The 27,230-nt window shown below is 44.8% G+C and overlaps 2 protein-coding genes across 3 annotated transcripts in view; one reads left to right on the top strand and one right to left on the bottom strand.

The window, feature by feature from the left end:
- The first annotated feature begins 206 nt into the window (after window positions 1-206).
- SLC24A3 (solute carrier family 24 member 3) overlaps window positions 207-27,230 on the top strand; it is a 324,638-nt gene continuing 297,614 nt past the window's right edge. For both annotated transcript variants that reach the window (XM_048842455.2, XM_048842456.2), the window contains exon 1: window positions 207-678. In XM_048842455.2, the coding sequence (XP_048698412.1) occupies window positions 474-678 (205 nt within the window). In that variant the 5' untranslated portion in view covers window positions 207-473. The remainder of the gene's footprint in view (window positions 679-27,230) is intronic.
- On the bottom strand, window positions 15,964-17,675 carry LOC142071369 (uncharacterized). Its single transcript, XM_075126173.1, has 2 exons — window positions 17,073-17,675; window positions 15,964-16,484 (listed from the first exon to the last, which is right to left on the bottom strand). The coding sequence occupies exons 1-2, from the start codon at window positions 17,653-17,655 to the stop codon at window positions 15,964-15,966; spliced, it is 1,104 nt and encodes a 367-aa protein (XP_074982274.1). The 5' UTR covers window positions 17,656-17,675.

Here is a 27,230-nt window from a genome sequence, read left to right on the forward strand (position 1 = left end):
TCCTCCACCCCAGTGGCCGGGGACCAGCCAGGAGGGGCGCCCCCGGGGGCAGGGCCGGGCGGCCCGAGGCTGCTCCCCGCGGAGCCCCGGGCTGGGGCGGGGGGCGCGGCGAAGGCACTCGGGGCGGATCGGAAAGCGTCGGGTGGCTCCTGTCCGCCTCCCCCTCCCCTGCCCGCGCCGCGTGTGTCTCCCTCCTCCGCCCCTCGCCGGGGCTGGCTGAGCGGGCGGCCGCACACGGGCTGGGGGCTCGACTCCGGCTGCCGCTGCCATCGGCTCCCCATCCATGGCACAGCCCGCTGCCGCCGCCGCCGCTCCCCGGGCCGCTGCCCCTCCAGCCCGGCGCGCCATGGAGTAGGGGCCAGGCAGCCCCCTGCGCTGCACGGACCGGGGTCCCCCCCCTTGGAGCTCCGCGCCCCGCAGCCCCCCGTCCTCTCCTTGCGCCTGGGCCGCCTCGCCAGCCGCCGGGGGAGCCCATGGAGGCGGTGGCGGGGAAGGAGAAGCGGCGGCAGCCAGCCCCGGCGGCGGCTCGGTTCTCCCGGCCGGAGATGCTGCCGCCTGGGAGCCGGCACAGGAGCCAGGCTCGCCGGAGACGAAGGGAGCTGCTGCTGGCTCAGCTCTGCCTCGTGGGCTCGCTCACGCTGCTCCTGGCTTCCCTCTCCAGCTGGGCTGGGCAATCCGGTGAGTCCCCAGCCCCTGGCACGGCCGTCGATCGTGTCTCGGGGCGGGGGGGGTGGGGGTTTACTGGGGCAGGGAATGGAGTTTATTCTAGGGTTTCTGCTTCCCTGGGCCGGGGGGGGGGGGCGCTCTCTGGGTGTGTTATTTCAATGGCAGGTATCCCAAGAGAAGGTTCATAATCCGTGGCTGTTCAAGTATTCAGTCCAACCCATTTTCGCTTGCTTTGGTGTGCCTGGATGTGTGTTAGATCTATAGCTGTGCAATCAGCACTGGTCGGGCTCTTGGTGATCTCCAGGAAGCCACTGTCACCTCCTGGAGTCCAAGAGATTAGAGACCAGCTCCTACAGCTTGAGTTGTACCTAATATCGAAAGAGATTCACTAATCAAGGTCATTTACTGGCAGGTGTGCTGCTAAAGTGACCTCTATCATGACACCTCTGAAAGAAAGCGAGGAAAAGTTGTAGTAGCTGGTCTCACTCCATAAATATGTTTATACGTAACAGTCTGTCTCCTGCACTTACCTCCACCTCTGTAGCTGTGCACATAACCACCTGCGTTTCCTAAAGCGTAGTGAAAACATGGATAATATCCTTCACATTCCTCCACATAGACTATAACTTCACCTTGTGCTATATGCATTAACACTCCTCACTTGCTGTGAATGTAACAATAACTAATGGAAGGCGACTTTTTGGCATGGCTCCTCAGACATTGCTTTCAGTTCCTCCAGTTTTGATTAGTATTGGTGAGATCCCATCACTTGTGCTTATGGTGCTGTGGGAATCTTCACATTTTGCTTTGTATGTGCCGTTTTCAAATCTGTTTTTGAATTTCTCCAGTCCTCAGTGAGATTGACAGTCCACTTTAAGCTCAGTGCCTGTTCAATTTCCACAGCCTCAGATCTGAGCACCAACACAGTCCCACTCCTCACGCTTCCCAGTCCTGGGCTTTTCTTGAGATGACATAACCAATCATGGAAAAATGGGGTAGTCAAATGTGCAGAGGAAACTACCTGGACTGAGATCACTGTACTCATTTCGCTTGTGATCTAAGCAGGCTAAAACCGAGGTCTCCAGAAGAACTGTGCATTCAACCACTCTACCACTTAGTCTTTTAAATTCCATAATTGGTGAATACATATTGACTACATTAAGAAGAAAATTAGTGCTCTTTAAAAATAACATCCTCTCTAGTACAACATAAGGTTAGAATTGCATGCATCACGTTTAAGGTGCTTTAAAATACCTATTAAGAGACAAATCTAAAATGTTGTTAGATTGTCATTTAAAATGAATGTTCATACTTTTTGCTTTTGGTGAGCTTCATTTGATTTGAACAGCCTTTGCTTTAATGACAAGGTGACGGTGCAATGTAAAGTATTCAGTTGTCAAGCTGACTTCTCTATTAGTTTATTTTAAAATGTGATCTTCTCCATATGTTTTATTAGTTCCAGGGTTCATTTGTCAACACTGATTGCCACATGGGGACGTTGTGAATGTTACATGTTTGCACTGATGTGACAGGAGAGAAACTTTCTAAATGCATTTGCATGAGTTGCGGATATAATTGTGTTCAGTTGAGCTACAGCTGTATAATTCTAGCTGAAAAGGTATTCAGTTAGACTTATTTAATCCTCTCTGTGCAGTTGGTCTTAATGAGGTGAAAGTCTGTTTACTCACCTTTAGATAAAAGAAATTCCATGTCAATTCATATGTTGTCTATTACGATTGCAGTTCATGCAGTCATGTTCAGTGAGTTATAGAGTAACACTGTATACTTTTTTCAAGGGAGATAATGAAATGGGAGATAATGGATGGGATATAATGAAATATTTGGCTTTTGGAGAGTGAAATAGATGCCACTGCAGTGAGTGGCTTTTGAAGCCTTCAGGAAAGCTAGGGCAATTATGATCATATGCCAGAGGATTTGTTAGAAACTTGAAGCAGCTCAGTGTGCCATTTTGTATTGAAATGATTTCTGGAGGAGTGACATTCGATTTCAGCTGTTCATTGACCATCTCCTGGTTCATTTTTTCAACAAGCTATAAAATGACTGAAGTGTGAAAATACCGCACAATATTTTTATCAAGCTATAACACGTGATTAATATTTACATTTAAAATATGTCTGTGTAAGCAAAAACTGTGCAAGGCTATTTTTCTTTAAGTGCAGTACAATGGCTTAAATTTAGTCCTATGGAAACATTAATGTTCATAGTGTTTAACTGTATAAAGTAAAGAACTAGGTAGTTTGTGGTATTTAGGAAAGGTAGTAAACACCCTAAATAATGGTTGAATGCAGTACTTTATTTATTATGTGTACAGCCATGTTTTGAAGGATTGTTGTAATTTTAGACTTAATGCCCCTAAACTATTTAGATGTTTGTTTGCTCTTATCATTTTTAATTAGTGCTATTTCTTCTTAAACTTGTTCATTGCTCTTTCTACCTTGAGAGCTCAATATAGGATCAGAAAAGACAGAAAACATCTTCAATATAAATACATGCAGATATCTTTCACTTTTATAAATTACTTTCTTGCAGAAAAATCCCAGAGTTCTCCTTTGCTTTGAGAGCTTTGCCATTGACTTCAAAGTAACCAGGATTTCACGCTCTCTATATATCAACTGTATAACTTAACACCACTGAAATGCAGCCACCTCTGAGATGGAACAGAGCAGCTGCTTAATATTGCACAGCATTACTACACAGCAGTTATTAGATCATGTGGAAAAGGGGAATACCAAGTCCATTTTAAAGTGCAAATGTAGGGCAAAATTCTCTCTGATCTGTAGTGTGGATTTCTGTTGCATATTTTGCACTCATTGAACGCACTGTTTTCCCACTGTTGTCAAAGGGAACTCCATATGTGGAACAAAGGCAGAACATGCCGTAGAGATCTGTACTGAGATAAGAGAGAAGTATGACCATATTTTGTTTAAATTGTTCAGAATGTTCTGCACCGGGTACTAATAAATGTTGTCACCGCTGACCCTGTTTTTGTCTTCATTCAGTTTTGGTGAGTGTCTAGCTGCATCTTTAGTCAGTGTTACTTGAAAACTGATCCGAGAGATGAGAAATATCATTGAATGTCACACATGTATCACCGTATATCCATCAGCAAGGTGGGAAGATGGAGCTGGGGGCAGGTACCTTGTGCATTCAGGTCACAATAGGTGGGATTTTCAAAAGCTCTCAAGTGACTGAGGAACACAAATTCCATTGACTTTCCAATGGGACTTATGCCCCAATTCACTTAGCTACTGTTGAAAATTCCACCGACTGATAATAGTCTGTATGTTTTAGCTTGGTTGTATGTGGTGGAATTTTTACATGTTATATGTTAATGATTTTTTAATCTGTGCAAAAGTTGTTCAATTATTTGGAAAATGGGACCAGACACAAGCAATGGGCCTACTCAGTGTGAGTAAGATGATTTCAGCCTAGCCCTATGGTGTTTATAGTGTCTGTTTTAATATAAAGTTAATGTAAGATTTTAAAATAAGGACAGAGGCCCTAGCTCAGTGAAGTCTTTGAGCAGGTGTGTCTGACTTTAAACACATTAGTCTCAATGACTTCACTGGGATTATTCATGTGCTTAAAGTTACGCAACCGCTTAAGTACCCAGCTGACCTGGGGTTGAAATGGAAATGTGGAAGCAGTTTCAGTTCTCATAATGCCTTTTAGATCCAAGTATGACAATACTAAAACAACACAGTGTTTGAATCATCTAAGACCTATTTAATACTTGTTCAGTTTTCCCCTTGCTTTACATTTTCTCCTTTGATCTCTTCCGCTTTTCTCAGTTTTCCTAGCTGTTCTTTTCACCCACCTTTCCCCCGAGACTTCAGCAGCGCTGTAGCCTGAGACATCACTGTGGGACTCTTTGCCAGGGAGAGCTGGCAGAACTGGCAGAAAGCTCACAGGGCTATGTAGATCAGCCTGACAGTACAAGATTTTTACAACATCCCCGAAGCCCAATAAAATGTGAAATGGGTCTATGTCCCTCACACTTCCCCACTACAAATGTAAATATTCACTGTTCATTTCTAAGGTTTGGACTGAGTCTGGTTTCTCTCTGTGTGTTTGCATAGAAGTATTTCTGTCTACCTAGAAGAGTCTTAGGAAAATAGGCTAGTGAATAGCTGAGGATTGCAAGCTGTCCCTGGGAAAGGATTTGGGAAGACCGGTAACCAAGGGTAACTATCTTTACTGTGTGTGGCCTATTGGCTAAAGGACTGAATGGGGACTCAGGGGACCTGAATTCTATTCCTGGTGTTGCCACTCATCTGCAAGGTGACCTTGGGCAAGTCACATTCCCTCTCTGTGCCTCAGTTTCCCCATCTGTAAAATGGGGAAATGATACTGACCTCCTTTGTAAAGTACTTTGAGATCAACTGATGAAAAATATTATATAAAAGTTAGGTATTATTGATGTATGATGGCAAGAACCACAATGTATGAATTAAAAAAGGTGTACCCATCACTTGTGGCTATATTTTCTTACTAGGGCTTACAAGTATTGTATAAAGTGTGTTCCCATGCATCATATTCTCCCCTAGGCAGTTGTGTGGAACTTCCAAAATGCATTCCATGCAAATGGATGGGAATCCAAAGTCACAACATGCATTTTCTGTGCCCAGAAATAAATGTGTAGCTGGGGTGCCTGGTATTAAATCAGGAGTCAGTGGAGTCACACCGGTTTAATGGAGGTCAGACCCACGTCTGTGGTGTTGGAGCGTAACTGAGTGCACCCAGGATCTGCTCTGCACTGTGCAGTGGACTGGAGGTTAGGGATAATTTTAGAAGTGTCTCATTACCTGTAGCAATATTTATTATTTCTAAGACTCCCCTGGAGAAGGAGGCAAATCACAGGTTCCAAAATCCTGGACTTGGGATTTTTTCCCCTTGCTCATCAGCCTGACTCTTAAGCATGTTTTACAGGAGAGGTGAGGAGTGTGACACCCTCTTTCAGATTGTGATGATTCCAGTGTTTTGGGGCAGGTTTCTGAGTCCTGACTGCTGGGTACTGGCCTCACGTACAGGAGAAAAAGGGGAAAACTCAACTCCCAGGATTGTTTTAATTGCCTGTGGTTTTAGAACAGTGGTGAGGAAATGCTGGGCCCAGTTCTGCAGCCCTTACTCATGTGAGCAGGCTCATTGAAGCAAACGGAGCCACTCACATGATTAAGGGCTGCAGGACAGGGCCTCTTGAGAGCTTTGCTCTAACTTGAGCCATGTTGAGAGTTCAAAACAAACTCTGAGTCAAGGCCAAGCTGGCAAGCTTTGTCAGGTTTCGTGCCTTGTTATGAATCCAAAATTCAGGCTACTTTTACAGAAAGGATAGTTGAGTTCCATTGCCTTTTTGACCATCGTGGGCCAGTTGAGGGCTCTGAGCCTGATTATTTATTATTAATTATGATTAATCATGTTTATTATGATTGTATATAAGAGCCAGCCAAGAGTGAGGCCCCATTGTACTGGGCAGTGTGCAAACACAAAGTCCCTGTCTCAGAGAGCTTACTGTGTACGTGACAATCTGATGCTTGGTTACTTGGTTTCTGCACTTGGGTAGGGTTGGAGGAGAAAGGTGGCCAAATTACTGTATGCCATTTGCAATCCCTTTATTCTGGGCCCATGCAAGGGTCTACCAGGCCCAGGGTGTAAGTTAGAACAACTTCAGGGCTGATCTAAATTACACTCTGTTTCCATGGCCAGAGACAACCCGTGCCTGCTGATGGTGGTGGTGGTGGGGTGCGGGGGTCAGAGTGAGGGCAGCTGGCTTCAGCAGTGTTACTGAGCATGCTCAGTCTGTGTGAGCATGCTCAGTACAAGCCAAGCAGTAAATCTAGGGGGAGGCATGTGACCCCGCATGTCACCCACATGCATCACCTTTGTCCATGGCCCACTATGGGACATAGGAAGCAGAGAATAGCTGTAGCCAAGTTCACGTCCCTGACATGTCTCTGATCCCTCCCCCACAATTGGGTGGGCAGTAGGGAGCAAGGGCTGTGTCTTTCTTTATGCCAGCACTCTGGTGGCTGGGGAGGCTCCAGTCTTCCTCTTCCTTTAAGGCCCCTTTATTGTTCTGGAGTAGCATAAATGGGCCTTTACAATACTGGGAGTTAGGCCCTCATTTCTTAGCCTGAAATTAGGCAGAACTCTAACGTGTTAGCTGAACGTTTGGGTTAATTCAAACCGAGAAACTCAAAGCAAACTTAAAGGAACATACAATGAAACCAAAAAGCATCTGTCCTGCACACCTCTGGAATGAAACTGCAGTTGCACGTGACTCTGACCCTAACCCTGAAGTGTTACTGTAGTCAGTGGACTCCAGGGTATGGGAATATATTGTCAGAAACCAGGGTGGGCATCAGGTCAGAGCCTGATATGTGACCTTTTCTGCAGGGAGCTTGTTAAGCCTTGTGAGAAATTACTTGTTCGTTTATTTAGTGCTTGTGCAAGGTCCTGGGCTCACAGCCCTGGAGAACGAAGTCCTCTGTTTAGCCATAGGACAGCATAGGCAGAAGCAGTGCTGACCAACTGCTCTGCTTTGCCACCATGCCTTCACCATGACTTTAGGCCCCCTTTAGCAATGCACATAATTATGTGCTTAAGTTCCATTGACTTTGATGGATAACAACATATTGTTGTGTCCCTGTCTGTCCCAAGTCTCTCTAAGTGACTTTGATGGAATTGAAGCATGTCTTTAAAGTTAGGGATGTCCTTAAGTCCCATCCTGAATAAGGGCCTTAAAGAGCGAGTGGCTGAATCTCCAGGCCTCTTTGCTCCCTGGTGCCTTTGCCAACAAACGTGCCAATTTGTCCAGCTTTTGAGGGTGGTTTTTGTGAAATGGATGTTTCCCCAGTAGGATCTGAACTGAGTCCCCCCAACAAATTTTGCATGACCCACAAACAGTCAGTTTGCAGTTGTTGTTGTAGCCATGTTGGTCCCGGGATATTAGAGAGACAAGGTGGGTGAGGTGATATCTTTTGTGGGACCAAGTTCTGGACCTGGAGAAGAGCTCGGTGTAGCTTAAAACTTGACTCTTTCACCACCACTAGTTGGTCCAATAAAAGGTATTACCTCACCCCCCGTGTCTCCCTAATATGATAGTAAGGATTTTCAGTTACTACTGTCCTTGCCTGGATTTGAAACACAGCTCTTGAGGTGATCTGTTTCCTTTACACTGCTCCTTTTGTCTTCTGAAAAACAGCTCATTGTAGAAGGGAGAAGTTTGAAAAATGACCGGCGATTTGGAGCACCCCCATTTTTGGGCACTGTAACAGGGTGGGTTTGCCTCGTGGACTGGAGAGCCTGGGGCTCAGCTTGCCTGATTACAAAAATGGCCCCTACCTGACAGCAATCGGATGATTCCTGTGTAGAAGGAGCCAGGCTTAAGTAGGAACCTCAGGAAGGAATTGTCAGTGAAAGGGGGAAAGCCCAGGAAACTGCTACTGTAGAAATAGAGTGTGTGATGAGCAAGCAGGCTCCTGCAGAGCCCTGAGTCAGCAGGGGAAAAGTTCTCCAGGGAGGGAAGCCTGGGAGAGCCCCTGATCAAACAGGGAAGAGGCTGAAAAAGAGTCCGAGAGGGGAAGATGGTTCTGTTTTTGCGTAAGACATTTTTGGGGATTTCCAGTGTGGACTGCTGTGTTCCCTGTTGGAATGGACTAAAAATTGCCCTAGCTGAAGGGCCGAGTCACTGGACAAGTTACCAGGCATAAAAACTGCTGGAGTGACCTTTGACAGGGGATGCTAATCCAGCAAGGAGCTGCTGTGCCATGCCTGGCCCCGAGGGGGTGCACAGTGGTAAACGTACCCAGTTACAAGCACTAATTAAAATAGTTTAAAGGGGTCTGATTTCCAAAAGGCAAGTGCTCAGCATTTCCTGAAGATCAAGGCCTCCCTTTAAAAAACAGAACTACCAAAAGCATGAGTTTCTTTTGAGAATCCTGGTTATAAAGTCTCCTTATGTAGCAGTGGGATGGCTTCATGGGGAGTGGGGGGTGGGGGGGGGAAGAGATGGTACAGGTGAAAATTTCTCTTGTTCCATCATGGCTAAGTTGTCTCTGAATAGTGAAATATATCAGATTGTTCCAGAAATTCCTGCTAAGTGAAACTCAGCCACTTCTCACCATCTGAATTACTTTCTTTCTTTATGTGATGAACATGGAGTTGCGTTGTAGTACTGTATGGAGCCTGGAGGATGCATTGGGATGTTCATTGTCTGAATATATTAGGTTAATTTAATAGTGGGCTGTAAGGAAAAGCAGGCCGGGAGGAAACAATGGCTCAGGATATGCCACTCCTCAGTAAACACTTATGGGTTGTTAAGAGACAACGATTAGCTGTGAAAACTACTTCCTGGGTGCAGTCGTCTTACTGGCCTGGTTTGGTCAAGAAGGGCAAAAGCTCAGGAACTGAGAAGAAATGAGGGACTGTGGATGGATTTTAAGGGACTCTTTGAAGATTGGAGAAGTTATCAGGGTGCTGATATCACAGAAACCAGCCTGGCACTGGCACCTGCTGAGTTGTTTGAGGAAGCTCGGCCTGCCTAGGCCTCCATCACGGAGTGGTGGTAGGGCTGTAGGTAAGATAGACCAGTGTAGAGTGTAGGTTTAAATACTTTGTTCCTATTGGTGAAATTAAACAGCACTTTGATGTTAAGAAGGCCACCTGGTCTCTCTGTTCACCACTTCTCACAGACTCCTGAAGGGAAGAACTGCAGGTGCCACACCCAGTGGAATCTGCTGGGTAAACACAGTTGATACACAGGAAGCTGTAAGCCATGGTCTGACCTAAGAGTGAGAGAACCACAGAATGCCACTCCAGAAGAGGTGAAGGTGAGGGGCCTGACGCCTGAGGGCGTGCTCTCAGAGAGACCAGGATGGGGACAGGTAGCGTAGCTGTGACACCTCTTTTCCACCATTATTGACTTCTTTTAGTGGTTTCATGTTTTTAAGGCAGTCATCTGCCCCAGACCACTTTGTTTGCTCCGTTTCATCTGTCTTCAGCTCTCTAAATTGGGAGCTGATACACGTTTTGTAGCAGGAAAAATTGTTTAAAGGAAAAATAAAATCTTTCAGTGAACTGTCCCTTGAACTGGATTGTGTTGCGTAGATACCTGTCAAAAACCATGAGCCAGGTCCCCCAAAATCATGAGATTTTTAAGAAAACAATAAACTTGGAGTTCTTTATATTTGCCTTCTGGTTTCTGAGCTTTTTGGTTTCTCTTGAGGGATACTTTCAAGCTTCTCTGTGTACCTGTGAGGCTTTGAAATGTACTTTTTTTTATGTGATAATCAAGATTATAGAATTATAGAAAAGTTGGGCTGGAAGGGACCACGAGATATCAGTTAGTCCAGCCCCTTGTGTGGAGTCAGGCCAAATATGACTGGACCATCCCTGACAGGTGTTTGTCTAACCCAGTGTCTCTTAACCTTTCCAGACTACTGTACCCCTTTCAGGAATCTGATTTGTGTTGTGTTACCCCAAGTTTCACCTCACTTAAAAAATTACTTGCTTACAAAATCAGACATAAAAATACAGGAAGTAACAGTGTTACGGAAAAATGGCTTCCTTTCTCATTTTTACTGTATAGTTATGAAGTAAATCTATTGAATATAAATATAGTACTTACATTTCAGTGTACAGAATATAGAACGGTTTAAACAAGTCATTGTCTGTATGAAATTTTAGTTTGTACTGACTTTGCTAGTGCATTTTCTGTAGCCTGTTGTAAAACTAGGCAACTATCTAGATAAGTTGATGTACCCCCTGGAAGACCTCTGCATACCCCCAGGGGTACGTGTACCCCTGGTTGAGAACCACTGCCCTAACCTGTTATTAAAAACCTTCAATGATGGGGATTCCAGAACTACCCTTGGAAGCCTGTTCCAGTGCTGAACTGTCCTTATAGTTAGAAAGTTTTTCCAAATATCTAACCTAAATCTCCCTTGCTGTGGATTAATCCGATTACTTCTTGTCCTACCTTCAGTGGTCATAGAGAACAATTAATCACCATCCTCTTTATAGCAACCCTTAACATATTTGGAGACTTATCAGGTCCCCGTCCCGCCGGTCTTCTTTTCTCAGGACTAAACATGTCCCTTTTTTTAACTTGTCCTCATAGGTCAGGTTTTCTAAACCTTTTGTCATTTTTGTTGCTCTCTTCTGGAATCTTTCTAATTTGTTAATAACTTTTCTAAAGAGGGGGTCCAAAACTGGACACCGTACTCCTGCTGAGGCCTCACCAGTGCCGAGTAAAGTGGGACAATTACCTCCCTTGTCTTAAATACGACACTCTTATTAAAACATCCTAGAATATTAGCCTATTTTGCAACTGCGTCACGTTGACTGACACTCAGTTTGTGATTCACTATAACCTTCAATCCTTTTCTGCAGAACTAGCCACCTCGCCTGTTCATTTGAGGTTTTTCTTCCTAAGTGTAGTATTTCACACTTTTCATTACTGAATTTCATCTAGTTAATTTCAGAGCAATTCTACAATTTATCAAGGTTCTTTTGAATTCTAACCCTGCCCTCCAAAGTGTTTGCAACCCCGTCCAGCTTGATGTTACCTGCAAATTTTAGAAGCATATGCTCCACTCCATTATCCAAATCATTAATGAAAATGTTATAGTACTGGTCCCAGGACTGACCCCACCAGGTATGCCCTCTCAGTTTGACAGTTTGCTCTGTGAGTGTGATCTTTCAGCCAGTTATGCACCCACCTTACTGTAACTTGATCTAAACCAAATTTCCCTAGTTTTCTTATGAGACTGTCATGTGGGACTCTGTCAAAAGCCATGCTAAAATCAAGATATATCATGTCTGCAGCTTCAACCCCCCCACCCCTATTCCAGGAACTATTCTAGGAACCCTGTCAAAGAAGGCAATTAGGTTGGTTTGGCATAATTTGTTCTTGACAAATCCTTGTTGGCCATTCCTTATAACTGTACTATCCTTTACATGCTTACAAATTGATGGTTTAATAATTTCTTCCACTATCTTTCAAGGTATTGAGGTTAGGTTGACTGGTCTATATTTCCCTGGTTCTCTTTGCTTCCTTTTTTAAAGATTGTCCTCTAATCATATGCCTCCAGGAGCTGGGGCTTTAAGAAAAGCACTGCATAGAGTGAGACTCATGATAAAATTACAAGAGTTGGCAACACTGCTTTAGACTGATTCCTGATGAGCACAGTGTGAGCATTTTCCATCAGGACCCATTTAGTTTGGATTGCTGACTGTTTTATTTTAATGATGGTTGCATCCCTGCTTAGGTGTGTTTTTGTTTTTTTTAAATGTCCACAAATACAGAGCCTTATCATTTGGCCTGATCTTTTTGAGAGACTATTCCTGCTTTGTGTAGCTAGTTAATGCTGAGGGCTTTTTGTTGCCTTTTTCAAGTGAGAACATAATGAGTTCATGAATTAAAGTGTCTGATAGAGGCATCTGGTTGTTTCCACTCTGGTACGGTTTCATTGGGTAATTTTGCAAAGAGGTGGTTTTCTCACACAAATAGTAATAAGCTCTTGACCAGGCTGCTGCCTTACAACGATTCCCTTCCCTTCCAAGGCCTGTGAGAGAATTTGCAACTTGCTGGAGTAGAGCTGTGAATTACCAGACTTGAATTCATGTTATGTTAATGTGGGCAACCACTGTTCAGTTGTGCTTTGATTGTATATTTCTTCAGCGAGAGTTCGGTTTTTCGTTGTTGACCTTGTCTATTGCCTTATCTAGAGGAGACTTTAAGCAGGGGATTTTCAAAAGCACTGAGCATTGGCCTTCTCTACAGGAAGTTTTAATTCTGTGGAAAAGAGGTAGGTGTTTTTACAATTCTACCCTGAAATTTCCCACTGCTGGAGCTTCACCAATGCTAGCAGGAGTGGAGTACTAGTGTAGACAGAACCTTGATGGGTGCTGGCATTTTAACCACCATTTCCTCTAGACATGCTCTGAGTAAGGTTAGATAACACAGTGGTTAAAATGTCAAGGCTGGTCTATGCTAGAGCTGAACTGGTTATAGTACTGGTGGGGGGAAAACTACTGAAAAGTTTTGACACAGTCTAAAGTGAGTGCACAGACTCCCTGCTGATATGAAAGGGGATAAGGTTCCATCGCTGAGTATCATTGGTAGAATATTAGATCCTTTCCCGGCTTTAGAACAGCTTGTCCTTGCATTATTTAATGTCAAGGACAACTGGACTGGGGATTTTGCAGTTAGCTAGCTGAAACTACACACAAGGGCCAGTTTCATCTTTCTTTCTTTCTTTTGGCTTCCAGCAAAACGTACCCCAAACTGGCTTACATAACTGTGCCACAAAGAATACATCTGTGCCACTGCATAGTCAGATTTCAAATAAAAGCAAAGTACATGTAGGCGGTTTACTGGATAATTCACTAGCCTTTATCTGAAAGACCACACTTAACACCTAACCCTAACCAGACAGCAAATCCTGTTGGCCAGATAACGTCTACGTGAATTACTGCACTTTTGAATCCCATTAAGGGTATGTCTACACTACGGAATAAGGTCGAATTTATAGAAGTCGGTTTTTTAGAAATCGGTTTTATATATTCGAGTGTGTGTGTCCCCACAGAAAATGCTCTAAGTGCATTAAGTGCATTAACTCGGCGGAGCGCTTCCACAGTACCGAGGCTAGAGTCGACTTCCGGAGCGTTGCACTGTGGGTAGCTATCCCACAGTTCCTGCAGTCTCCGCTGCCCATTGGAATTCTGGGTTGAGATCCCAATGCCTGATGGGGCTAAAACATTGTCGCGGGTGGTTCTGGGTACATATCATCAGGCCCCCGTTCCCTCCCTCCCTCCGTGAAAGCAAGGGCAGACAATCATTTCGTGCCTTTTTTCCTGAGTTACCTGTGCAGACGCCATACCACGGCAAGCATGGAGCCCGCTCAGCTCGCTGTCACCTTATGTCTCCTGGGTGCTGGCAGACGCGGTACGGCTTTGCTGCACAGTAGCAGCAACCCATTGCCTTCTGGCAGCAGACGGTGCAATACGACTGGTAGTCGTCCTCGTCGTGTCCGAGGTGCTCCTGGCCACGTCGGCTGGGAGCGCCTGGGCAGACATGGGAGCAGGGACTAAATTTGGAGTGACTTGACCAGGTCATTCTCTTTAGTCCTGCAGTCAGTCCTATTGAACCGTCTTATGGTGAGCGGGCAGGCGATACGGACTGCTAGCAGTTGTACTGTACCATCTTCCGCCAGGCAGGCAAGAGATGAAGATGGCTAGCAGTTGTACTGTACCATCTTCTGCCGAGCAGCCATGAGATGTGGATGGCATGCAGTCCTTCTGCACCGTCTGCTGCCAGCCAAAGATGTAAAAGATAGATGGAGTGGGTCAGAACAAGAAATAGACCAGATTTGTTTTGTACTCATTTGCCTCCTCCCCTGTCTAGGGGACTCATTCCTCTAGATCACACTGCAGTCACTCACAGAGAAGGTGCAGCGAGGTAAATCTAGCCATGTATCAATCAGAGGCCAGGCTAACCTCCTTGTTCCAATAAGAACGATAACTTAGGTGCACCATTTCTTATTGGAACCCTCCGTGAAGTCCTGCCTGAAATACTCCTTGATGTACAGGCACCCCCTTTGTTGATTTTAGCTCCCTGAAGCCAACCCTGTAAGCCGTGTTGTCAGTCGCCCCTCCCTCCGTCAGAGCAACGGCAGACAATCGTTCCGCGCCTTTTTTCTGTGCGGACGCCATACCAAGGCAAGCATGAGGCCACTCAGCTCACTTTGGCAATTAGGAGCACATTAAACACCACACGCATTATCCAGCAGTATATGCAGCACCAGAACCTGGCAAAGCGATACCGGGCGAGGAGGCGACGTCAGCGCGGTCACGTGAGTGATCAGGACATGGACACAGATTTCTCTGAAAGCATGGGCCCTGCCAATGCATGCATCATGGTGCTAATGGGGCAGGTTCATGCTGTGCAACGCCGATTCTGGGCTCGGGAAACAAGCACAGACTGGTGGGACCGCATAGTGTTGCAGGTCTGGGACGATTCCCAGTGGCTGCGAAACTTTCGCATGCGTAAGGGCACTTTCATGGAACTTTGTGACTTGCTTTCCCCTGCCCTGAAGCGCATGAATACCAAGATGAGAGCAGCCCTCACAGTTGAGAAGCGAGTGGCGATAGCCCTGTGGAAGCTTGCAACGCCAGACAGCTACCAGTCAGTTGGGAATCAATTTGGAGTGGACAAATCTACTGTGGGGGCTGCTGTGATGCAAGTAGCCCACGCAATCAAAGATCTGCTGATATCAAGGGTAGTGACCCTGGGAAATATGCAGGTCATAGTGGATGGCTTTGCTGCAATGGGATTCCCTAACTGTGGTGGGGCTATAGACGGAACCCATATCCCTATCTTGGCACCGGAGCACCAAGCCGCCGAGTACATAAACCGCAAGCGGTACTTTTCGATAGTGCTGCAAGCTCTGGTGGATCACAAGGGACGTTTCACCAACATCAACGTGGGATGGCCGGGAAAGGTGCATGATGCTCGCATCTTCAGGAACTCTGGTCTGTTTCAAAAGCTGCAGGAAGGGACTTTATTCCCAGACCAGAAAATAACTGTTGGGGATGTTGAAATGCCTATATGTATCCTTGGGGACCCAGCCTACCCCTTAATGCCGTGGCTCATGAAGCCGTACACAGGCAGCCTGGACAGTAGTCAGGAGCTGTTCAACTACAGGCTGAGCAAGTGCAGAATGGTGGTAGAATGTGCATTTGGACGTTTAAAGGCGCGCTGGCGCAGTTTACTGACTCGCTTAGACCTCAGCGAAACCAATATTCCCACTGTTATTACTGCTTGCTGTGTGCTCCACAATATCTGTGAGAGTAAGGGGGAGACGTTTATGGCGGGGTGGGAGGTTGAGGCAAATCGCCTGGCTGCTGGTTACGCGCAGCCAGACACCAGGGCGGTTAGAAGAGCACAGGAGGGCGCGGTACGCATCAGAGAAGCTTTGAAAACCAGTTTCATGACTGGCCAGGCTACGGTGTGAAAGTTCTGTTTGTTTCTCCTTGATGAAACCCCCCGCCCCTTGGTTCACTCTACTTCCCTGTAAGCTAACCACCCGCCCCTCCTCCCTTCAATCACCGCTTGCAGAGGCAATAAAGTCATTGTTGCTTCACATTCATGCATTCTTTATTCATTCATCACACAAATAGGGGGATGACTACCAAGGTAGCCCAGGAGGGGTGGTGGAGGAGGGAAGGAAAATGCCACACAGCACTTTAAGCACAGCACTTTAAAAGTTTACAACTTTAAAATTTATTGAATGACAGCCTTCTTTTTTTTGGGCAATCCTCTGTGGTGGAGTGGCTGGTTGGCCGGAGGCCCCCCCACCGCGTTCTTGGGCGTCTGGGTGTGGAGGCTATGGAACTTGGGGAGGAGGGCGGTTGGTTACAGAGGGGCTGCAGTGGCAGTCTGTGCTCCAGCTGCCTTTGCTGCAGCTCAACCATACACTGGAGCATACTGGTTTGGTCCTGCAGCAGCCTCAGCATTGAATCCTGCCTCCTCTCATCACGCTGCCACCACATTTGAGCTTCAGCCCTGTCTTCAGCCCACCACTTACTCTCTTCAGCCCGCCACCTCTCCTCCCGGTCATTTTGTGCTTTCCTGCACTCTGACATTATTTGCCTCCACGCATTCGTCTGTGCTCTGTCAGTGTGGGAGGACAGCATGAGCTCGGAGAACATTTCATCGCGAGTGCATTTTTTTTTCTTTCTAAGCTTCACTAGCTTCTGGGAAGGAGAAGATCCTGTGATCATTGAAACACATGCAGCTGGTGGAGAAAAAAAAAGGGACAGCGGTATTTAAAAAGACACATTTTATAAAACAGTGGTTACACTCTTTCAGGGTAAACCTTGCTGTTAACATTACATACATAGCACATGTGCTTTCGTTACAAGGTCGCATTTTGCCTCCTCCCACCGTGTGACTACCCCCTCAACCTTCCCCCCTCCCTGTGGCTAACAGCGGGGAACATTTCTGTTTAGCCACAGGCAAACAGCCCAGCAGGAATGGGCTCCTCTGAGTGTCCCCTGAAGAAAAGCACTCTATTTCAACCAGGTGACCATGAATTATATCTCACTCTCCTGAGGATAACACAGAGAGATAAAGAACGGATGTTGTTTGAATGCCAGCAAACATACACTGTAATGCTTTGTTCTACAATGATTCCCGAGTACGTGTTACTGGCCTGGAGTGGTAAAGTGTCCTACCATGAAGGACGCAATAAGGCTGCCCTCCCCAGAAACCTTTTGCAAAGGCTTTAGGACTACATCTAGGAGAACCGCAAATGCCAGGGCAAAGTAATCCTTTCACATGCTTGCTTTTAAACCATGTATAGTATTTTAAAAGGTACACTCACCAGAGGTCCCTTCTCCGCCTGCTGGGTCCAGGAGGCAGCCTTGGGTGGGTTCGGGGGGTACTGGCTCCAGGTCCAGGGTGAGAAACAGTTCCTGGCTGTCGGGAAAACCGGTTTCTCCGCTTGCTTGCTGTGAGCTATCTACAACCTCCTCCTCATCATCATCTTCTTCGTCCCCAAAACCTGCTTCCGTATTGCCTCCATCTCCATTGAAGGAGTCAAACAACACGGCTGGGGTAGTGGTGGCTGAACCCCCTAAAATGGCATGCAGCTCATCATAGAAGCGGCATGTTTGGGGCTCTGACCCAGAGCGGCTGTTCGCCTCTCTGGTTTTCTGGTAGGCTTGCCTCAGCTCCTTCAGTTTCACGCGGCACTGCTTCGGGTCCCTGTTATGGCCTCTGTCCTTCATGCCCTGGGAGATTTTCACAAAGGTTTTGGCATTTCGAAAACTGGAACGGAGTTCTGATAGCACGGATTCCTCTCCCCAAACAGCGATCAGATCCCGTACCTCCTGTTCGGTCCATGCTGGAGCTCTTTTGCGATTCTGGGACTCCATCATGGTCACCTGTGCTGATGAGCTCTGCATGGTCACCTGCAGCTTGCCACGCTGGCCAAACAGGAAATGAGATTCAAAAGTTCGCGGTTCTTTTCCTGTCTACCTGGCCAGTGCATCTGAGTTGAGAGTGCTGTCCAGAGCGGTCATAATGGAGCACTCTGGGATAGCTCCCGGAGGCCAATACCATCGAATTGTGTCCACAGTACCCCAAATTCGAGCCGGCAACGTCGATTTAAGCGCTAATCCACTTGTCAGGGGTGGAGTAAGGAAATCGATTTTAAGAGCTCTTTAAGTCGAAATAAAGGGCTTCATTGTGTGGACGGGTGCAGGTTTACATCGATTTAACGCTGCTAAATTCGACCTAAAGTCCTAGTGTAGACCAGGGCTAAGATGACATCTGGACTCAGAAAATCATCTGCCTTCTCATCAGGGATGTTTCAATTAACACCCCTTTGCTTTACTTCTCTCCCGCCCCCCCTCCCCCGAACTCTTGCCTAAAATTTTAAACCAGAACCTTTTGGGTTAAAAGAAATTCTCATGTTTTGATTTATTTATATTACTTTTTGTTCTCCAACACCTCTGAACTTTGTCCTGGACTGCAAGCAGAAAAGCAGAGGTTCTCTGAGGCGGTGTGTGTAGTCATTTACACCAGTGCAAAATTTATGCACCAATCATCGGAGTGGCAGAGTCTAGTCCTTTTCTCACACTATTGAAGTCAATGGACTTACACTGGTGTAAAATAATTATAAGTGAAAGTGGACTCTGGCCCAGAGTGAAAATACATCCACTTTATGCTGCTGTAAATGGCTACATAAGATGCAGGGCAAGAGAGAATCCAGCTCACTGGTCTCGTACTGCTGCCAGAAGCAGGAAGGACTGAAGACCATGCACCAGAGATTGTTCGCCCAGCTGACTTTATAGATTTAAGAGGTTCAAAAACATCTGGAGTTTGTGGGTGCTTAATCGAGACCAAATCCCCAAACTGTTTGAGCCCTTCACTAATTTTCATGCATCTCCACACAAAAAAGCAATATAGCAAATAACAACGAATAACTTTTCACTAGAGTAAGATCAGCTTAAGTCAGGGCTGAAGACAACTGGGAATGTAGTTGGTGGAAGCTAATTATGTGTTTGTCTGCCATGCGCTGCCAGCTACTATTAGACCCCAAGCTAAGGACTGACATCTCCTGTCTGTGGGAATAACCTGTGCAGCTGAATGGCAACTCAGGGAGTTTTAAGTTGCCTGGCTTCCACTGAATTCTCCTGTCAGGAGGGTGTGGGTTTCTACCCAGAGATCTCCTGAGATCCATCTGGGGTCTACTAGAGGTACGACATCTACATAGATGCCCTTTGCTTCCTTATCAGGCATGCAAGTGCTCCCATGCCTATGGACAGCCCAGGGACCCTCCTTCAGGGGAGCAGTTCCATACTATGGCCAGGTAGTTTGAGGGGGATCATAATGGTCCCCTCATGCTGTCCCCTGCATGGAACTGGGGATTCCTGGTGGACTGTGTCCATAAGCTTGGAGGTGAGGGGAAAGGAAAACATGCCACATAGGTAACACCCTTCCTCCCCACGTGGGTCTTTTGTGTGAGGAAGCAGAGAATTGTGGGAAATTCTATGATATTAGTGGATGTGTTGGTGGTGGTGAGGTGTTACAATCCCCAGTTTAAATAAAACTGTCTTCACATGTGCACCGGTCATAAAAATAATTCAAAGAAATGGATTTAGTTGCCTTTAAATATTCCCTTGGTGGGCTGTAAACCCAGCTGCTGTGCCAAGTGGAGGAGAACCTGAAATTGAAGCTTCCCCATGTGTTGACCATTATTTACCTCCAAGAGCCATCATCTCTTGCATGTCTCAAGTATCCTGCATAATACTTGAGACATACAAGAGATGATGGCTCTTGCCGATAGGAACTTAGGCTCCAACTTGAGAAAGCATGTGCTTCACTTGAAGCATGAGCGTAGTGCAGTTGATTCCTCTGTGCATGAAGTTGTGCATAATAATACCTAGCTGTTTCAGCAGTAGATTTCAAAGTGCTTTACAAAGGAGGTCAATATCATTCTTTCCATTTTACAGGCAGGAAATGACTTGCCCAAGGTCACTTAGCAGGTTGGTGGCACAGCTAGGACTAGATCCCAAATCTCCTACATCCTAGTCTACTGTGCTAACCATGTGACCACACTGTTTCTCATAAATTCATTTGCAGGATCAGGCTGTATGTAAGTCTTTTTCAGTGTTGAAGGCGACCAAAAGGTAAACAGTAAGCGAGCGGTATTGATGGTGATATGTGTAAATGTTGCAGTGTTGGAAAGAGGAAAGAATTTTTGTTTCAAGAGAATTGTAGATTGAGAATCTCTGTTATGGTTTGTCTCTTTGACCGTCTATTTTTAACAGTCCCTTCACCTTTCATTTCTGCTCACGGCACCTATTTTTTAAATAAGAACTTCAAACAAATTTGAATAGTTCCCGTTATGCAAGAGCACGTTAAAGGCCAGGAAAAGAATCCTTTCTGATAGGCAAGCCAAAAAAAGGTTAACAGAATTTCAAATAACTGAAAGGCCTGCTTTTTAAAATAATATTCATTCAGAGACATACTCGTTTCTTTTCCTTAAGATGGCCCAGAACATCCTTCAATATTAAGGAGAGAGAGAAAACTAGCCTTACATGGGCATTTCTTTCTGTGTGTAGAAGATGCACCTTTCAGTTCCTCTGAGTGCACCTTCCCTTCACCCCGGTTGTTTTGTTTGACCCCCCCACCCCAGTTCATAGGGAGCCTTTTCAGAAGAACATTGTGTGTGCATGTCAGGGCAGTGCAGGGGTTTATTTTAGGCAGTACATGGAAATGAGCCTTGACAGTTGCAGAACAAACTTGTGTTAAGGGATTCTCTCCTGTTTCTCATTTTTAGTGAAGTGCCACATAGGCAACTGCAGGGGGTGGTGAGTAGAGAGAGTTTTAGTGAAAACTTATTGCCATGCAAACTGTTAATTACCTTACAAGTCATGGGCTTTCAGCCATATCAATTGTGATAGTAAACTGTTTGAGTCACTCTCGTACAAACCATAATGCACTCCAGTCTCTTTGCTCCTTTCTGTATACAGTGTATTATGGTACAGCAGTATCAAATATATATAATACTCCTCCAATACAGATGATACCATAAAGAAATAGATACGTCAGCTTCATCAAACTCTCACTCTAATGCAAAATTAACAGTGAGCTCAGACGTGTCAAGGCAGAATGGTTTCTCAAATGCATAGCAGATGGGGCAGTCAGATATGCTGGTCTGTTAATATAAAAGCATATGGGGTCATTTAATGTTTTACGCAGGTTTGCTGAAATTGCTTTTGAACATCTGCTGGAGATAGAAGTAAAAGCCTTACCATGAGTTGGAGTGAATTAGTGACAGTGCTGTTGGTCATATGAAGATGGAAAGGTAGCACAGAATAATAAAACAATGGGCTGCAAGGGACTTTGAGAGGTCATCAAGTTTTGCCCCCTGCTCTAAGGCAGGACGAAGTAAACCTAGACCATCCTTGACAGGTGTGTATCCAACCTGTTCTTAAAAATGTCCAGTGATGGGGATTCCACAACCTCTCTAGGTAACCTGTCTCACTACTGACCTGTCTTTATAGTTAGGTTTTTCTAATATCTGACATAAATCCCCCTTGTTGCAGATTAAGCAAGTTATTTCATGTCCTGTCTTCAGTGGACATGGAGAACAATTGATCACCTTTTTCTTTATAACAGCTGTTAACATATTCAAAAACCATTATCAGGTCCTTCCTCTGTCTTCTTTTCTCAAGACTAAATCATGCCCAATTTTTTTAACCTTTCCTCATAGGTCAAATTTTTTAAAAACGTTGATAATTTTTTTGCCTCTCCTCTGGACTCTTTCCAATTTGTCCACACCTTTCCTAAAGTGTGGCACCCAGAATTGGAAACAGTGCTCCAGCTGAGACCTCACCAGCGCTGAGTAGAGTAGGACAATTACCCCTTGCATCTGACACTTCTGTTAATACATCCCAAAATGATATTAACCTGGTTTGCAGCACATATTGAGAGACAATCCGTTATAACCCCCAGATGCTTTTCAGCAATATTACCACCTTTCCAGTTGTTCCCCATTTTGTAGTTGTTCATTTGAGTTTTCCTTCCTTCACATTTGTCTCTACTTTCATCTTGTTGACTTCATATCAATTCTCTAATTTGTCTCGATCCTTTTGAATTCTAATCCTGTCCTGCAAAGTACTTGCAACTCCTCTCATCTACATTCTACCTGCAAAGTTTGTAAGCGTACTCTCCATTCCAAGTCACTAATGAAAATATTGAACAGTCCTGGACCTGGGACAGACCCCTGCTGGACTTCACTGGATATGCCCTCCAAGTTTGACAGTGAACCATTGTTAACTACTCTGTGAGAATAGTCTTTCAACCAGTAATACATCCACCTTTCAGTAATTCCATCTAGACCACAGTTCTGTAGTTTTCTTATGAGAATGTCATGTGGGACTGTGTCAGAAGCCTTACTAGAATCAAGATATCATGTCTACTGCTTCCCCACACATCCACTATTCCAATAAGCCTGTCAAAGAAGGAAATTAGGTTGATTTGGTATTTGTTTTTGACAAATCCTCTTTGATTATTGCTTATCACTCTATTTTCCTCTAGGTGCTTATAAATTGGTTGTTAATAATCTGGTCCAGTATCTCTCCAGATCTTTGGCAGCCAGCCTAACTTCAATAATACCCCAGGTGGTCTTCGTTCCCCTTTTAAAATATAGGTATTATGTTTGCCTTTCTCCAGTCCTCTGGGACCTCACCCATCCTCTAAGTTCTTGAAAATAATTACTAACGGTTCTGAGATTGCTTCAGTTAGTTCCTTAAATATCTTACTATGAATTTTTTCAGACCTGCTGACTTGAATACGTCTAACTTACCTACATATTCTTTAACCTGTTCTTTTCCTATTCTGGCTTGTGTTCCTCTTCCCCTTGTTAACATTAATTATGTTAAGCATCTGGTCACTATTAACCTTTTTAGTAAAGACTAAAGCAAAATAGGCATTAAACACCTTAGCCTGCTTGATGTCATCAGTTACTCATTTATCAGCTCTCCTTCCCCATTAAGTAGAGGACCTATGCTTTTCTTTGCCTTTCTTTTGCTCCTAATGTAATTAAAGAAACTATTCTTATTGCCTTTTATGTCCTTTGCTAGATGTACCTCATTTTGTGCCTTAGCCTTTCTGATTTTTGTCCCTACATGCTTGTGCAATTTTTTTGTAATTCTCCTTAGTAATTTTTCCATGTTTCCACCTTTTTTTTTGTAGGATTCCTTTTTTTATTTTTTTCAGGTCATCAGGGATCCCCTGATGGACTCATATTGTCCCATTAATATTAAGAACAGAAGAATGGCCATACTGGATAAGACCAATGGTCCGTCTAGCCTAACAATGGCTGGTGCCAGATGCTGCAGTGGGCATGAAGAGAACAGGGCAATTATCACGTGATCCATCACCTGTCGTCCAGTCCAAGCTTCTGGCAGTCAGAGGCTCAGGGACAGCCAGACCACGAAGTTGCGCCCCTGACCATCCTGACTAATAGCCATTGACGGACCTGTCCTCCAAGAACTTATCTAATTCTTTTTTTAACCCAGTTATATTTTTGGCCTTCCAAATATCTCCTGGCGATGAGGTCTACAGGTTGTCTGTGCATTTTGTGAAGAAGTACTTTGTTATGTATGTTTTTAAACCTGTTGCCTATTAATTTCATTGGGTGACCCCTGGTTCCTGTGTTATATGAAAGGTAAATAACACCTCCTTATTCACTTTCTCCACACCAGGCATGGTTGTATAGACCTCTCTCATATTCCCCCTGAATCGTCTCTCTTCTAAGCTGAACAGTCCCAGTCTTTTTAATTTATTTCATATGGAAGTTGTTCCATCCCCTGATCATATTCTTCCTGACTTTCCTTTGCATCAGGATAGTTTGAAGTTGTGACTTTAATATGGTCTCCTTGAGAAACTAACAGCTGTCCTGAACTCCTTTATCCCTTAGATTTTTCTTCCCATGGAACATTATCTACCAGTCCTCTGAATTTGCTAATGTCTGCTTTTTGAAGCCCATTTTCCTTATTCTGCTGCTCTCCTTCCTTTCCCTAGAATTGTGAAATCTATCATTTAATGCTCACTTTCACCTAAAGTGCCTTCCCTCTTCAGATTTGCAACAGTTCCTCCTTGTTGCTCAGAATCAATCTAAAATGACTGCCCCCTGGTTTCTCTTCCACTTCAACAAAAGTTGTCCCCAAAACATTCCAGGAACTTATTAGACATTATGTGTTTTGCTGTATGACTTTTCCAACAGATGTCTGGGTAGTTAAAATCCCCCATTACTACCAGGTTCTGTCTTGGATATTTGTTTGTTGTAGAAATGCCTTATCCATCTCCTCTTCCCTATTTGCTGGTGTATAGTAGACTCCATGATGTTGCTCCTATTTTTTTTCCTGCTTTTAATCTTTACCCTGAGACTTTCAACTAGTCTGCCTCTCGCCCACTTCTGGACCTCAGAACAAATGTACACGTTGTTAATGTATAATGCAACACCTCCCCTGTTTTTCCCCTTTCTGTTCTTCCTGAAAAAGCTATAGCCTTTTGTACCAATATTCCAGCCAGGAGATGTATCCCACCAAGTCTTTGTGTTGCCAGTTAAATCCTATTTTAACTTGTGTACTAATACTTCCAGTTCTTCCCATTTTCTCCCATGCTCCTTGCATTTGTGTATAGACAGCTAAGATATTGAGCAGATTCCCCCACTGGTTTTCCTCTTGTTGCTCCTAAGACCTTATTGTAATTTTCCATGTCCTCCCAACATCTTGCTGTATGTTAAGATCACACTGTTTTATGCTCACCCATGGGCTTTTGTGACATTCCCCCTCTTTGAACCTAGTTCTAAAGTGCTCCTCACTAGGTTAGTGAGTTGCTGATGCATGAAGATACTCTTCCTTTTCTTGGCCAGCTGGACCCTGTCTATTCCCATCAGTCCTTCCCAGTACAGCCTCCCATAGTCAAGAAGTCTGAAGCCCTCTCACAGACATCATCTGTGCAGCCTTGCATTATCTCCTGACTGAGTCCTTCCCCTCCACTGGGAGGATGGACAAGAATACAATCTGCAATTTGGAGAAGTTTGAAGAGGTATTTCAACAAGTTAGGAGATTGACCAACTCCGCAGCAGCTAGGAGGAAGGCTGGCCACTAGAAACCTGCTGCTGACCACTTGACACCTCAGATTTTGGGTAACTATATCTGAGGTACTTTAGACTGTTGTTTTAGATGAGTGCTTTAGACTCAATAAAAACAAGCATTTTTGAGTGAAAGCACTTTTGGGTGTACCAATCATTTATCAAACAGAGGAGGTGTGTCCCCACTGATTTATGTCCTGAAACCACCTGGAAAATAAAGACTAGTTACCATAGTTTCCGGTTCAAAAGAAAACCCCGGGTAACAACACTTCTGAGTTAGTTCTCATGGGCAGGGGAGTTTCACAGAAGAGTGTTAATTGTACAGGAGAAAGTGTGATTACAACACTGGAATTCTCCAGAGAAGAGCTCAAAAAAGTTTTTCCAAAATTACCAGCTCTGCTTCCATTTTTGTGACTACACAAGACTAATTGTGAGAGAATGATTTATAAGTAGCTTCCTCATTTACTTTCTTCCACAGGTCCTGCCTAATGTTTTCAATATGCTGTACAGCTATTAAACTGGAAACAAAAGCCCTAGGTTAAAATAACATGCAGGTACATTTCAGAATGATGCACATTGCTGGGAATCCCACTGCTGATTTCCCCATATATGGCCGTGAAGAACCGTAAAGGTTCAAAACACAAAACAACCAAAGCAAGAGACTTTATCTCAGCCCTGTACTCATAGGTATTACAGAACACCTCCTCCACCCCCATGGCTAGCTCTGTTAGCTAGTACAGAAGGCTAAAGAACAGATTCTCATCTGGTAGAGATTGACTTTGCTGGAGTGACACTGATTGACATCAGTCAAGAATCAGGCCAGAATAACTTGCCTAAGGTCACCTAGCAGGTTAGTAGCAGAGCAATGAATAAAACCCAGGTCTGCCTAATCTCACTCCGAGATAACTAACGAATGAATACTGCCTCCTGAAGAAGGAATAGTGTCAAATGTTTTGGGATGATATGGATACAGTTTTATTAAAGCCCGTGCTGAAAATTCTCTGATTAAATAGAAGCACTATTTTCTATAGTGTCTAGTCATTTGTTCTTCCCAAATATTTTAGGAGGACTTCAGTTATTTTATGAAGAGGTACGCAGGAGCTGTATTTCTTAATAAAAGTAAGTGAATTCAGCTGGCTGTGGATCATTTCTTGTAGAGAGGAAAAAATGGGGTGGCTGATGTACTACTAGCATTGATATCTGCTTCTGTTTTGTCTGAGTGTAATGCAGGAGGTAGAGAGCCATTCCCAAGGCCATGCTAAAAGTAGTGAATGATTAGGAAAGAGAGTGTGTTAATATCACGCACCTGTAAGGATATTCTATAGATGTTTGGGCTTAGGCTCTAGGACTCTGCAAGGTGGGAGGGTGCCAAACCTCGGGCTGCAGCCCAAGCCAGAATGTCTACACTGCAATTATACAGCCACAAGCCTGAGTTGGCTGGCATGGGCCAACCGCGAGTGTCTCATTGCAGTGTAGACATACCCTTGAAGACTACAGCTTCATGATAAACAGAAGAGTTAAATGTCTGCAGTACAGACATTCACATATGATAATCACAGTATTGATCTGAGAGGCAAGACAGAAGAGGCTGAAGACATCCATAACAAAGATCCTCTGCACCTTCCGCACAATCTTTAATGTACCTTGTAGGGAGGATGATCCTACACTGTGGGATACTCTACAAAGGCCAGATTTCACATGAGGACTTTCCATGTCTTTTTTCTTCTCCCTCCCACAGCCCAGCAGCCATAGGCAGAGTCCTCTCCAGGCTTGTTCTCTGGTGGATGGAAAAGAGCAAGTTTGAAAAGGTTACTGCTGGATCGCTGAACCAGACAGAACAATCCTAACAGATACCAGCCCAGGAGGCTGGGAAATACATGACAGAAGGGGACAGCTCTAGGGAATTTGATCACATGAAGACAGGAGGCTCAGTATCAACTGGCTGATATAAAAGGAGTACTTGTGGCACCTTAGAGACTAACTAATTTATTTGAGCATAAGCTTTCGTGAGCTACAGCTCACTTCATTGGATGCATTCAGTGGAAAATACAGTGAGGAGATTTATATACACACAGAACATGAAAAAATGGGTGTTATCATACACACTGTAAAGAGAGTGATCACTTAAGATGAGCTATTACCAGCAGGAGAGCGGGGGGTGAGAAAGAAAACCTTTTGTTGTGATAATCATAGAATATCAGGGTTGGAAGGGACCTCAGGAGGTCATCTAGTCCAACCCCCTGCTCAAAGCAGGACCAATCCCCCCATTTTTGCCCCAGCTCCCTAAATGGCCCCCTCAAGGATTGAACTCAGAACCCTGGGTTTAGCAGGCCAATGCTCAAAGCACTGAGCTATTTCTCCTCCACC

The sequence above is a fragment of the Caretta caretta genome, chromosome 3 (genome assembly GCF_965140235.1).
Source record: "Caretta caretta isolate rCarCar2 chromosome 3, rCarCar1.hap1, whole genome shotgun sequence".
NCBI classification, from domain to species: domain Eukaryota; kingdom Metazoa; phylum Chordata; order Testudines; family Cheloniidae; genus Caretta; species Caretta caretta.

Excerpts from the sequence above, each read along its gene's own strand:
- LOC142071369 (XM_075126173.1), bottom strand. The coding sequence starts at position 17,655 with ATGCAGAGCTCATCAGCACAGGTGACCATGATGGAGTCCCAGAATCGC. Across the intron at positions 16,485-17,072 it reads AGGCGGAGAAGGGACCTCTG|CTGCATGTGTTTCAATGATC; the intron begins GTGAGTGTACCT and ends TTTCTCCACCAG.